The sequence below is a fragment of the Pelodiscus sinensis genome, chromosome 13 (assembly GCF_049634645.1).
Source record: "Pelodiscus sinensis isolate JC-2024 chromosome 13, ASM4963464v1, whole genome shotgun sequence".
Lineage (NCBI taxonomy): Eukaryota > Metazoa > Chordata > Testudines > Trionychidae > Pelodiscus > Pelodiscus sinensis.
The window spans coordinates 1,210,912-1,224,061 of record NC_134723.1 but is presented as its reverse complement, the minus strand read 5'-3'; the positions used below and the strand labels follow the sequence as shown (position 1 = coordinate 1,224,061).

Sequence of the window (13,150 nt, the reverse complement as noted above, 5' to 3'; positions counted from 1 at the left end):
CGTCCTTGGGCAATTTGCTCTAGGTAATGTTGGGGGGTTCTCTGGCCATTTGACCCACGGTTCGTGACCAGAGAGGTCTCCCCTCTCCCTCTGTCCAGCCAGCTGTCTCGGGGGCGTGGAACTGACCAGCAGCTTGTGAACCTCACTGTACATGTAGCAAAGCGGTGAGCCTCTGCAGAGGCAGCGTGGCTGCCTGCAGGCTCAGGAAGACGGCACAGGAGCAGTTGTGCTCAGCTCACACGTGGCATGGGATATTGGCAGCCACACTAGGGATGTTAAGTCCCGTATTAAATGTTAACCGGTTAAACTCTATGTGTAACTGTTAACCAGCCTGCGGTGTAGCATGGGGCCGGGCTGGGGCAGCTGGGCAGGGCTCGCTACACGGCGCTCCATGGGGCGGTGGCCTGGCCGGTTACTGGAGAGCCTCATCTGGCAAGGGAAGGCTTACTGGTTAACCGGTTACCCATTCACACCCCTCGACCAGCTTTGTTGTGTGTGCTCTCAATGCGAGTTCGGCTTTAGGACTCTGGCTGGGAGGTGCCTCGCCATTTGTTCCATGCGCCTGCAGTGAGATCCGAGTGGAAACTTATGTAAAGGGTGCTGAAAGGGAGGTTAAATAAACCCTGGCTGTTGGAGCTGCGGCCACATGACTCTTAATTCCCATTCAGGGCTGGGCTGGCTCCCCCCGTGCAGTGGAAATAGCCTAAACCTGCTACTCACCGTTCCAGCTGGCTGCCACCCGCGCTTGCCTCGTTGCTAGTTAAAACGCACGGGGGGCAGCGCAGGCAGGCAGGCTGTGCGGCGCCCGGGGCCTGGGGGCCTGAAAGGAGCAAGGAGCGTGTCGGGGAGCAGGGAGGCGGGTGGGCGTTCGGGAGGGAAGGTTGAGAGCAGAAGGGCAGGAAAGGCGAGAGAGGCTGATCTGGGAGCCCTGGCGTGAATGCCCGGCTGCCTGCTGAGCCGGAGAGGGTGGCGGGAGCCGGACGTGCACACGCGTCTGGAGGGTGAAATCCCCAAGGAGGCTGGGTGACTGGTCTGGGCTAGGAGGAGGGGCTAGGGAAGTCAGATCCCCGTTAACTGGTTAAACGATTGAAGGGGGGTGGGCCGGGGGCCGGAGCAGCCCTGCCTGTGAGATGCCTGGGCTGGCCATGGACAGGCTGCTCAGGCCGCTGGCCCGTTAAGGGTGATTCTTACGGCGGATGTGAAGGACTAGTTGACTCTTGGATTAGCAAATGCTTATTGGACAGTCGACAGGCTAGTTGACTAGTCCTCCCCCCCCCCCCCCCCCCCGCTGCCTGCTGGTGTGGAGAAAGTGAATAAGGAAAAGCTACGTACTTGTTCCCATAATATAAGAACTAGGGGCCACCAATTGAAACTAACGGGCAGCAGGCTTAAAACAAATAAAAGGAAGCTCTTCTTCACACAGCGCACAGTCAACCTGTGGAACTCCTCGCCTAAGGAGGTTTAAGCAAGGGCTAGAACAGGGTTTAAAAGAGAGCTAGATAATAAATTGATGGAGGTTCAGTCCATTAATGGCTGTTAGGAGGAATGGTGTCCCTGGTCTCTGTCTGTCAGAGGGTGGAGATGGGTGGCAGGAGAGAGGTGGCTTGATCATTCCCTGTCCTGTTCACTCCCTCTGAGGCTCTGGCATTGGCCACTTGTCTGCAGACAGGACACTGGGCTGGATGGACCTTGGGTCTGACCCAGTCTGGCCGCTCTTATCAGAGGCAGCAGGGGGGCGGGAGAAGAGGGGGGATCAGAGGCAGCGGGGGGGTGGGAGAAGAGGGGGGATCAGAGGCAGTGGGGGGCGGGAGAAGAGGGGGGGATCAGAGACAGCGGGGGGGTGGGAGAAGAGGGGGGGATCAGAGACAGCGGGGGGGGCGGGAGAAGGGGGGGATCAGAGGCAGCGGGAGGGGCGGGAGAAGGGGGGATCAGAGGCAGCGGGGGGGCAGGAGAAGAGGGGGGTTCAGAGACAGCGGGGGGCAGGAGAAGAGGGGGAGATCAGAGGCAGCGGGGGGGGTGGGAGAAGGGGGGATCAGAGGCAGCGGGGGGGCAGGAGAAGAGGGGGGGGATCAGAGACAGCAGGGGGGCGGGAGAAGGGGGGGATCAGAGGCAGCGGGGGGGCGGGAGAAGAGGGAGGATAAGAGGCAGCGGGGGGGCGGGAGAAGAGGGAGGATCAGAGGCAGCGGGGGGGCGGGAGAAGAGGGGGGGATCAGAGGCAGCGGGGGGGGCGGGAGAAGAGGGGGGGATCAGAGGCAGCTGGGGGGGCGGGAGAAGAGGGGGGGATCAGAGGCAGCGGGGGGGCGGGAGAAGAGGGGGGATCAGAGGCAGCGGGGAGGCGGGAGAAGAGGGGGATCAGAGGCAGCGGGGAGGCGGGAGAAGAGGGGGGGATCAGAGGCAGCGGGGGGGACGGGAGAAGAGGGGGGGATCAGAGGCAGCGGGGGGGCGGGAGAAGAGGGGGGATCAGAGGCAGCGGGGGGGGCGGGAGAAGGGGGGGGATCAGAGGCAGCGGGGGGGCGGGAGAAGGGGGGGATCAGAGGCAGCGGGGGGGCGGGAGAAGAGGGAGGATCAGAGACAGCGGGGGGGCGGGAGAAGGGGGAGGATCAGAGACAGCGGGGGGGCGGGAGAAGGGGGGGATCAGAGGCAGCGGGGGGCGGGAGAAGAGGGGGGGATCAGAGGCAGCGGGGGGGCGGGAGAAGAGGGGGGGATCAGAGGCAGCGGGGGGGCGGGAGAAGGGGGGGATCAGAGGCAGCGGGGGGGGCGGGAGAAGAGGGGGGGATCAGAGGCAGCGGGGGGCGGGAGAAGAGGGGGGATCAGAGACAGCGGGGGGGCGGGAGAAGAGGGGGGGATCAGAGGCAGCGGGGGGCGGGAGAAGTGGGGGGCCGTTCAAAGTGGCAGTTCCCTGCCGACTTCGGGCTTCGTGGCTTTTGCCTTTGAAGCTGGCGGCAGCCCTGGGGCGAATGTGCGGAGGCGCCCTGGGGGCTAAGTGCCCGACTATTCCCTCAGTCAGTTACCCGACACGTCCCCCCTCGGGGCGCTGGGCCGGCAGAGCCCGACAGGGGAGCGGCTTGGCTGGGTGGCGGGGAACATGCTGCCTGGGGAGGTCAGTTCGGCCGTGGCCTGGGGCGAACCCTTCTCATGCCCCGGCTCTGGCTGCCAGCGTTGCCCCCCCACTCCGGGCAGGGCGGGAGAGTGCTTGGTGCTGCGCTCCTGGGCCTCGCGCCCCCGGAAATGTGGGTGGGGCCCCGTGGGCGGGGGTGGGGCCAGGGCCCATGTGCTGAACATCAAACCTCTAGCTCGGAGCTGGCTGCGCTGGGGGGGGAGCTGCCCTCGTGGGCTGGGGCCGGGCCTGGGCTGTGCCCGCTGCAGGGGCGGGGAGGGCTGCGTGGCTGGCGTAGTGCAGGGGCCGGGTGAGCCCCGCTGGCTGCGGTTCTGCCAGGCGTCCCTCCCCCGCCAGCTCCCTGGAGCCGGGTGTGGCGGCGCCTCGGGGCCCCCACCCTGCACCCCGTAGCAGCGAGAGGAGACTCCGCAGCCAGTGGAACGGGGGGTTGGTGCTTCCCCGGGTACAGCCCAGCGCAGACGGGATGTGGCCATAGGGCGTCAGGCTGGCAGCTCTAGAGCCCTGGGGGCAGGGTGCCCGGGCCCCTCAATTCCCAGCGCTCTGCTCAGCCTGCTCTCTCCATGTCATCCCAGCCAAGAATGCCCAGCTCCCAGGCCTGCCCCCAGCCAGGTGGCTGCTCCGCCGCCCTCCCTTTGTCTCTCCCCTGGCAAGAGCCTTGTTCCCTGCCCAGGCTGGGCCGGGGTGTCTGGGCCAATCCGCACGGGGTGAGTCCGTGGGAATCCCACAGCGCAGGGCCCCGGGTCACAGAGCAGACACCCCCCCAGTCACACTGGGCTTTGGGGGTCTGAGCAGCGGGCAGGCTGGGGCCCTCCCTTGGGTGCCGCCCTGGCTCTGCAGGCCCTGGTGGTGCGGGCAGCATGGTGCTGGGGTTCCTGAGACTCCCAGAATCCGAAGGGGGCCTGTGGGTTGGGCTGGGGGAATCGCCTGCCGCTCCGGGGGGTCCGTGCCCTTGGCATAGGCCTGTGGGCACCTGGCGGCAGCCGGGAAGTGTGCGAGTTTCTCCTGGTCCTGCCGGGCTGACCCTTCTCCCTGGGCTCCCCGGGCAGGGTGGTGGGGACCTGGCGGGGCTGGCAGCCGAGGGGGAGGGCAGCTCGGCTGTGGGTAGTGCCACAGTGGCAGGCGGCTGCTCGTGCTCCTGGGGGGGGACGCCGGCACTGCTCCTCCGTCCCGCGGCGCCTGGCCCTCCTCCCGCCCCCCATGCCGCCGCGTGGCCTGGAGGGGGCTGCGGGCAGCCGGGCCAGCGTCATGTCCCCTGTGCCGGCTGGGTGGGCGGGATCGGCCTTGGCCGCCCCAGGAACCTCTCCCAGCTGCCTGGCCTCCAGCTCCACTTCCCTCCTCTTGCTGGGAACGCCCGGGGGCGGAAGGTGTGTGCATGGCCCTGGCCCAATTCAGCACCCGCTGTGGCCTGGGCACGGCCGGGCAGCTCCCCGGGGCCACCCCCAGGGCCCGCTGGCTCATTCGGGGGCAGCTCTGAGCTAGGTGGGGTCCCTGGCTGCCAGAGCAGGGTGCATCCTCCTGTCCCCCCCAGTCTGCTGCTGTGGGCTGGGCTGGTGGCTGGCCCGGGCCCTTGGCCCTGTGGCAGTGGGCAGTGCACGGGGCTGCTGTGTGTCCCATGGCCTGCACGGGGCTGCTCCCTCTGGGGCAGCTGCTGCCGATGGCCCTGCACAGTCGGCCACTTGCGCTGGTGATTCTCCTTGGAAGCCCAGTGGGACACGGTCCCTGAGTCCTGCCTCGGGTCGGGAGGGGCAACCGGTCGGCAGCACCCACCCGGCAGCCTGCCCACCGGCCAGTCCTGCCACTGGGCTCAGCAGGGAGTGGGGAGCCACGTGTGCCTGGCCGGGCTCCGTCTCTGACTGGCTGTGGGAGCCTGGGCAAAGTGCACCTTCAGTCTGGGCCTCAGTTTCCCCTTTGTGCAGTGGAGGGGGAGATACCCGGCTGCCTGGTGGGTGGGGGCTAGTCCAGGTGGCAGGAGATGCCGGACGGGGCAGAATCGACTGACTCTAGTTTCACGCGTGTGTCTTCCCCAGGGACTTGCTTCGTGGCTCCAGCACACCCGAGCGGGGGCTGCCGATGGCATGGCAGGCTATCAACTTGGGAGGGGCAGGGGCGCTGGGCCTGGTTCTGTGTTGGCCGGCAGGACAGGGCGGGCAACAGGGGATGCCACCATGCACCAGTTGGCCCAGGCTTGGTCTGCTGTGAGCGAGCGACGTGAGCCCTGGGGCAGGGCCCTGGTGCTGGCCTGGCTAGGGCTGGAGCAAGGTGCAGGCCGTGCAGTGCAGCGGGGCAGCCGGGCGGGGCTCTGGGGGAGGCCAGGGCACGAGGGGAGCTGGCTGCAGCCCCTGGCCTTGGGGAGGTGAGTAAGCAGGTACCCACATGCCCAGAAGGGGCAGCACACGGAGCCCAGCTGGGCTCCCGCTCATGGCACCCAGGGGTCTGTGGGCCAGCGTGGGCAGCTGATCTCGGGTCAGGCGGGTGCCCATGGGGCTCTGGGGCCAAAGGGCTCAGCAGTGGGGGACGGACAGCCCCAGGCCTGCCTGCTCCAGGGGGTCCAGCAGCCCCAGCCAGTGCTCTGGGCCGGTTCGGGGGGGACCTGTCTCCGCTTGCCATGCTCCCTGAGGGTTGGTCCTGCACCCCGCAGTGCCCAGAGCTGAGGGGCGGGTCAGCTGGCCGGCCTCATGGGAAGCGAGAAGGACCCGGGCGTCTGAGTCCAGGCCCGGTCTGGCTGCGTGTCCACCTGGCGGGCTCCTGCTCTCGGCCCCTCTGTGGGCACTGGGACCCCACACCCACAGCTGGCGGGAGTCGGGGAGCAGGGGCCGAAGGCTGCTCCGGCGGGGTGTGCCGCTTTCCTGGCTCCCAGCCAGCTGCACATGCGGCCCCGGGACCCCTTTGCTGCCATGTGGAGCTGGGGGGCGGGAGGCCAGGATCCCACGGGTGGGGGGCAAATTCTCTCAGGCCAGGCGCATCCCTCGCTGGTGAGCAGGGCATGAGCCCCGGCGGGGGTGGGGGTGAAAGAGCCCTGGAGGGAGCAGCTTCCTGTTGGCACTCGGAGCATGGGGTGTGTCTCTGCCTGCCCTGTGCCCAGGCCTGGCCCGGCGACTGCGCCCGCACTCCTGCCCGCCAGAGCCAGGCTCAGACGGCCTCCCACCAGCAGCCACTAGGCTGGGCAGTGCGGGGGCACGGAGCCTCTGAGCTGCCCACATGCAGCAGCCTGCCTGCCGCCGGGCGCACCTCGGCCTCTCCGAGCGCCTCGGCCCCTGTGCCTGCCGCCGAGCGCACCTCGGCCCCTCCGGGCACCTCGGCCCCTGTGCCTGCCGCTGGGCGCACCTCGGCCTCTCCGGGCACCTCGGCCCCTGTGCCTGCCGCTGGGCGCACCTCGGCCTCTCCGGGCACCTCGGCCCCTGTGCCTGCCGCCGAGCGCACCTCGGCCCCTCCGGGCACCTCGGCCCCTGTGCCTGCCGCTGGGCGCACCTCGGCCTCTCCGAGCGCCTCGGCCCCTGTGCCTGCCGCCGGGTGCACCTCGGCCTCTCCGGGCACCTCGGCCTCTCCGAGCGCCTCGGCCCCTGTGCCTGCCGCCGGGCGCACCTCGGCCCCTCCGGGCACCTCGGCCCCTGTACCTGCCGCCGAGCGCACCTCGGCCCCTCCGGGCACCTCGGCCCCTGTACCTGCCGCCGGGCGCACCTCGGCCTCTCCGGGCACCTCGGCCCCTGTGCCTGCCGCCGAGCGCACCTCGGCCCCTCCGGGCACCTCGGCCTCTCCGAGCGCCTCGGCCCCTGTGCCTGCCGCCGGGTGCACCTCGGCCCCTCCGGGCACCTCGGCCCCTGTACCTGCCGCCAGGCGCACCTCGGCCTCTCCGGGCACCTCGGCCCCTGTGCCTGCCGCTGGGCGCACCTCAGCCCCTCCGAGCACCTCAGCCCCTCTAGGCACCTTGGCCTCTCCGAGCACCTCGGCCTCTGTGCCTGCCGCCGAGCGCCTCGGCCCCTCCGGGCGCCTCGGCCCCTCCGGGCACTTCGGTCTCTCCGGGCGCCTCGGCCCCTCCAGGCACCTCGGTCTCTCCGGGCGCCTCGGCCCCTGTGCCTGCTGCCGGGCACCCCTCGGTCTCTCCGGGCGCCTCGGTCTCTCCGGGCACCTGGAGGCAGCTCCCTGGCCAGCAACCTGAGTTGGGTTCCTACAGAGCAAGTGGCTGGAGCCCTCCGGCCTGCAGAGGGGCTCCCACAGAGCAGGGGGCCCACAGCGCGGTGGCCGGAGCCCCTGCCTCGGGGCCTCTGAGCCGTAGTGGGGGGCTCTACACCCTCGTGGCCCTGGCTCACTCTGTCGGGCAGTCACTGGTGGCTGTGTGGGCTGTGGGTGACCCCTACTGGCCGGTGTCTGTAAGCGCTGCCCAGCGCAGGGGTGGGGCGGGGCGGGTCTCTGCAGACAGGCTCATAGGCCATGGCCTAGCACAGTGATTCCCGACTTTTTTCCCATGGAGGAACCCCTAAAATAACCGTTCCTATCCCAAGGAGCCCCTACCTATGAGAACGTTTGCTGGCCAGTGGGGAGCACGGTTCAATTCCTGCTACGTTATCGTCAGGAGAATGTATCTGTGAAGAGCTGTTCTGTCGTCAGCTTCCATTGTGAGACGACAATTCTGTATTCCACGATTTCTCGCGGAGCCCCTGCCCATGTTCTGCGGCACCCGGGGCTCCATGGGACCTGCTTGGCAAACGCTGGCCTGGCAACTTCTCACCTGGCCAGGGGAAGGGGTGTGGCTGCCTGGGGAGAGTGAGTGGCCCAGGGCCGAGGGGGGGTGTGATGGCATGTGGGGTTCCCCCGACACTGCACCCCCGTAGCAGCAAGAACAGGCTCCGCCGGCCGGTAGAACAGGGGGGTTTCTTGCTCCTCCAGGGTACAGCCCAGCACAGACGTGGTGCGTCTACAGGAGTCAGGGCCAGGATGCCCCAGCCCCCTTGAGATGGGTCCCTGGGCCCCTAGATTCCAGCCCCCTCCTCAGACTGGTTCCTTCATGATTCCAGCCCCAGACTGCGCCCTCCCCCAACACTCACTTCCTGGTTCCCTCGCTGCCTCCGCTCGTCCCGCGGGCTGGGTCTTTGTCTTCCCGACTTAGGCAGCCCCGCTGGGCCGTGCTCACAGCCAGAGGCCAGTAGGGGTCGCCCACAGCCCCAGCACCGCGACCAGCGAGGTGCTGACACCACATCCCAAGGTGGGTGTCAGTGGGAATCGCACCCCCCAGCGCAGGGGGACCCGGCACAGAGCAGACCCCCCCCCACGCCACGGGCCAGTCCTGGCTGGGCCAACACGAGGAGAAGAGACCAGGCTGAGTGCGGGGGGATCGGGGCCCGTGTCCCCGCCCCAAGGGCTCTGAGGCTGCCTGCCCCCTCCTCCTATGTCCACAGGGCACCCGGGCTGGGCTGTCTCGGAGCAGCACTGACCCCTCTGGCGCAGACCCATCCTGCTGCGGACGGGGGGCAGGGGTCCCCGATGTGCCGTCACAGCTGCCCCCAGGGCAGGCTGTCTGGGTGGAGCTTGACCTGTTACCCTGCCAGCTCTGTGGCTCAGCAGGGGAGGACAGCGCCCGGGGCAGCACCTGGGGCCTGATGCTGGTGCTGGCACCTCTCGCCATGTGGCACACAGATCCTGGGCCTGCCCCTCCCCCCCCGGCTCTGAGAGCCCTCCCTGGCCAGCCGCTGGCTGGGATCGGCAGCGGGACGGAGATGGCAGGAGTCTGGTGCTGGGAGCCGGATTTCTCTTCTGTCCCAGGTCCCTGCCCTGCCTTGCGTAGCCTGGACCAGGACTTGGGGCGCAGGCTGCCTTGCTGAGCTCCATCAGGGAGCCCTCTGGGTTCTGGGGGGCTGCTGGGTTCTGGGGGCCGTGGGGGGGTGATGTGCTGTGGGGGCCACGGGGGGCTGCCATGCTCTAATGCTTGGCTGTGGGGTCCCCATGGGGGGCTGGCAGGAGCAGTGAGGAGGGGCTGTGCCCCCCAGTCCGTTGGCAGCCATGGAGGGGAGGGTGTGGGGCAGGGTCCCCGGGGGCACATGCTCTGTGGGGTTGCCTTGGCCTGGCTCATCCTTCAGCCTGTTCCAGGGCACTCGGCTCCAGCCCAGGTTCCTTGCAGCTTGGGCAGAGCTGGGCCCAGGGCAGAGCCCGCAGCAGCACTCCCGTGGCCGTGGCCCCTCCCGGCAGGGCTCAGGCAGCTGCCCAGCGGGAGCGGGGCCAGCCGGCCCGTCAGCCAGGGAGGGATTTGCAGCCTCAGCCACATCCTGTCTGGGGCAGGGCCTGGGCCTGGCGAGGGGGCCCAGAGCCTGGCGTGGGAGTGGCTGGGAGCTCCCACCCCTGTTTGTGCCCTGGTGCTGGGGGCTCGTGGGCAGCGCTGGCCCTTGGGGCGTCCCTGCCGTGCCAGTGGGTGCCAGCCTGCCTGCTCTGGGGCTGCCGTCCACGCTGTGGCCCGGAGCATGGGGCTGTCCCTGCTGTTGCTGGGGGGGGAGGGGACGTTCTGCTCCTGGATCGGGCGAGGGCTCCTCCTGGCCAAAGCAGGCTGGACCGGTTGGAGGTCCCGGGCAGGCCAGGGGAGCATGGGGCTAGGGGTCCAGGGGAGGGCCCGCTCTACTCAGGGAGGCAAGGAAAGCCGAGCAGGGCCCTGAACTCTGGACTCTTTCTGTGGCCAGGCAAGCGCTGCCCCTTTTGTGCCTCAGTTTCCCCTTGCAGCAGTGGTGCTGTGCCTGCCTAGGGTGCTTTACGCCCCTGAAGTGCGGGCGCTGCCCCTGACCCTAACCCGTCCTCCTGCACGAGCACGGTGCTGGGGCGAGGGGCCAGCTGCTCTTAGCACAGGCAGGGTCTCGGTCTCCCCACTCCAGCTCTGGGCTCCATGCTCGGGCGCCTGCCTGCCCCTCTGTGCAGGTCCATGCCACTGGCCCTGGGGGACCCACGTTCCTTTGCCCGGTTCCTGGCCAGGCGCCCCGGGCAGTCTCCTCTGCAGCTCTCGCCCCGCCATGCCCTGGGCCAGGGAGATGGGGCCTGTCTGCCAGGCACATGTAGCCAGTGGCCCCTCTGTGAAGAGGGGCAGCACCGGGGCCCACCTGTGCCAGCCTGGGGGGCTCTGCTCAGCAGCTGCTTCCCTACCTGGCCAGGAGCCAGGCCCCGTCCGTGCCCCCCCCCCTTGGCCAGTGAGGGGGGCTGAGCCAGGCCCCGTCCGTGCCACCTCCCCCCCAACCAGGGAGCAGGGCTGTGGGGCCGAGCCAGGCCCCGTCCGTGCCCCCCCTGCCCCCTGGGCCCGTGAGCAGGGCTGTGGGGCCGAGCCAGGCCCCGTCCGTGCCCCCCCGGGCCCGTGAGCAGGGCTGTGGGGCCGAGCCAGGCCCCGTCCGTGCTCCCCCTGCTCCCCTGGGCCCGCGAGCAGGGCTGTGGGGCCAAGCCAGGCCCCGTCCGTGCCCCCCCGGGCCCGCGAGCAGGGGTGTGGGGCCGAGCCAGGCTGGCCAGTCCCGGAGCTGGAATGCCCCGTGGCCCGAGCCCTGCGTCCCACGCCTGCCTGGGCTGACGCAGGCCGGGCGGCCGGAGCCTGGACACTGGGCTGGTGTTTCGGCGGCACAATGGGCCCTTGTGCGCCCGTCGGCGGCAGGGAATCTGCGGGGAGAGCGGGAGACATTTTTCGGCTGCGAGAGGCATGTGACCAGGGCGGGGGAGGGCGGCTCTGAGCCTCCGCCCAGCCTGGCCCGTCCGGGGGGCAGCGGGGCCCCTGGGGCGTTGCGGCTGCCCCGGGATCCGAGCCGAGAGCAGCCAGCGGGCCCCTCCGCGAGCGGTACGAGTCCCGGCCGGGGGGCTGCTGGGGGGTTCCCAGGCAGGGGCCCGGTTGCCTCTGAGGAGGGGCGTTGATGGCCCCTCTCTGCAGCTCAGGGAGCAGCACTGCTGGTGCCCGAGAGCGGGGCCCCCCAGTGGGGCCAGTCCAGCAGGGAGGGGGAAGCCCTGGGGGCGGGGGGGGCGCAGCGGGGGATTGCATGGCAGCGGGGTGGGGAAGGGCCGACGAGGCCGGAGCGTGGATGCCGCCTGCCGTGCTGTGGGCTGGGCCGTGTCCCCTGTGGGGTAGCGTGTGGGCGGTGCCGCCGGCGTCCCCCGCAGATCCAGCAGAGGGGGAGACCGTGCTGGCGGTGCCAGGCCCTGGGGGCCGTCCTGGGGCAGACCTGCCCTGCCCTGGTCCCTTGGCCGAGCGGTCAGCACTAGGTGGGGCAGGAGCTGATCCCTGGCCGGGGACTCCAGGCACCCCCTGGCTCCTCCAGCATTTGCTGGAATCCAGCTGTGCCAGTGGGTGGCGCACGGCAGGAGGGCCCAGAGGGCAGTGCCCGAGGGAGGATGGGTGCCTGGTACCATGGTGAGGGGCACGGGGCAGTGCCTAGCTGTTCAGGGCGGTGCCCCGGGATGGCGTGTTGTGGCCCAGGCTGCCAGTAGCCACATTGGGGACGAGGGTTTGGAGGGGCGCTGGCAACGTTCTGCCAACTTTTCCCCCCATGTGCGGAATACATTTTGTTATGTGCACAGAGGCACGGGGACCCTGCAGCCCTACGGATGGGGGCTGGCATTGGGAGGTCTTCCTGCCCTGACCCCCCAATGACTGCCCAGCCCCCCCAGGATATGCATCGCCTCAACGGGCCTGGTGCATCCCAAGCCCTGCCACGTGGCCCAGCTCGCCCACTGTGCAGTGCACCCTCTGTCCCACGAGATCTCTGCCCGTGGCAGCCAGGCGGGGCTCCCCTGGAAGGCAGGCGGGGCGCCGGGGCAAGGCAGAGGCGCTGGGCTGCCCGTCGGTCTGACGCTGGCTGTCTTGGCTCTGCGCTAGGTGGAGGATGGAGGCAAGGCGGCCCTGTCCCGCAAGATGCGGCCCGGGGACGAGCTGGTGAACATTAACGGCACGCCGCTGTACGGCTCCCGGCAGGAGGCGCTGGTGCTCATCAAGGGCTCCTACCGCACGCTGAAGATGATTGTCAGGAGGTAGGGGGGTGTCTGGCTGTGTCTGCGTGAGCGTGTGTGTGTGTCTGCGTGAGCGTGTGTGTGTGTGTCTGCGTGAGCGCGTCTGTGTGTGTCTGCGTGCGTGTGTGTGTCTGCGTGAGCGCGTCTGTGTGTCTGCGTGCGTGCGTGTGCATGCCTCTGCGCGTGTCTGTGCGTGTGTCTGCATGCACGCGTGTGCATCCCTTTGTCACTGAACATGTGTCTGTGTGCGTGCGTGTGTGTGTCTGCGTGCGTGTGTGTGTGTCTGCGTGAGCGCGTCTGTGTGTCTGCGTGCGTGCATGCCTCTGTCATTGCGCACATGTCTGTGTGTGTGTGTGTCTGCGTGCATGCGTGTGCATGCCTCTGCGCGTGTCTGTGCGTGTGTGTCTGCATGCACGCGTGTGCATCCCTTTGTCACTGAACATGTGTCTTTGTGTGTGTGTGTGTGTCTGCGTGAGCGCATCTGTGCGCGTGTACGTCTGCGTGCGTGTGCATGTCTCTGTGCATGCATGTCTGCATGCATGCGTGTGCATCCCTTTGTCACTGAACATGTGTCTTTGTGTGTGTCTGAGTGCGTGTGCATGCCTCTGTGTGTGTGTGTCTGTGTCTGCGTGTGCATGTGTGCATGCCTCTATCACTGCGCACATGTCTGTGTGTACGTGTGTGTTTGCGTGCGTGTGCATGCCTCTGTGCACGTGTCTGTGTCTGTGCGTGCATGTCTGCATGCACACGTGTGCATCTCTTTGTCATTGAACATGTGTCTTTGTGTGTGTGTCTGCATGCGTTCATACCTCTGTCATTACACACGTGTCTGTGTGTGTACGTGTGTGTGTCTGCGTGGGTGCGTGTGCATGCCTCTGTGCATGCATCTGTGTGCATGTTTGTGTCTGTGTGCATGCCTCTATCGCTGCGCACATGTCTGTGTGTGTGTCTGCGTGCATGCGTGTGCATGTCTGTCACTGGGCGCGTCTGTATGTCTGTACGTGTGTGTCTGCATGCGCGCATGTGCATGTCTGTCACTGTGCGCGTGTCTGTGAGTCTGTACGCATGTCTGCGCGTGTG

The 13,150-nt window shown here is 68.5% G+C and overlaps 1 protein-coding gene across 3 annotated transcripts in view; it reads left to right on the top strand.

Annotated features, from left to right (window-relative positions):
- SHROOM4 (shroom family member 4) overlaps positions 1–13,150 on the top strand; it is a 30,045-nt gene that overhangs the window by 1,939 nt on the left and 14,956 nt on the right. For 2 of the 3 annotated variants that reach the window (XM_075941277.1, XM_075941281.1), the window contains one exon: positions 11,940–12,091. In XM_075941277.1, coding sequence (XP_075797392.1) covers positions 11,940–12,091 — 152 coding nt within the window. Of the gene's footprint in view, positions 1–9,450; positions 10,908–11,939; positions 12,092–13,150 lie in introns of those variants that run through there. The other variant, XM_075941278.1, reaches the window with a different exon arrangement.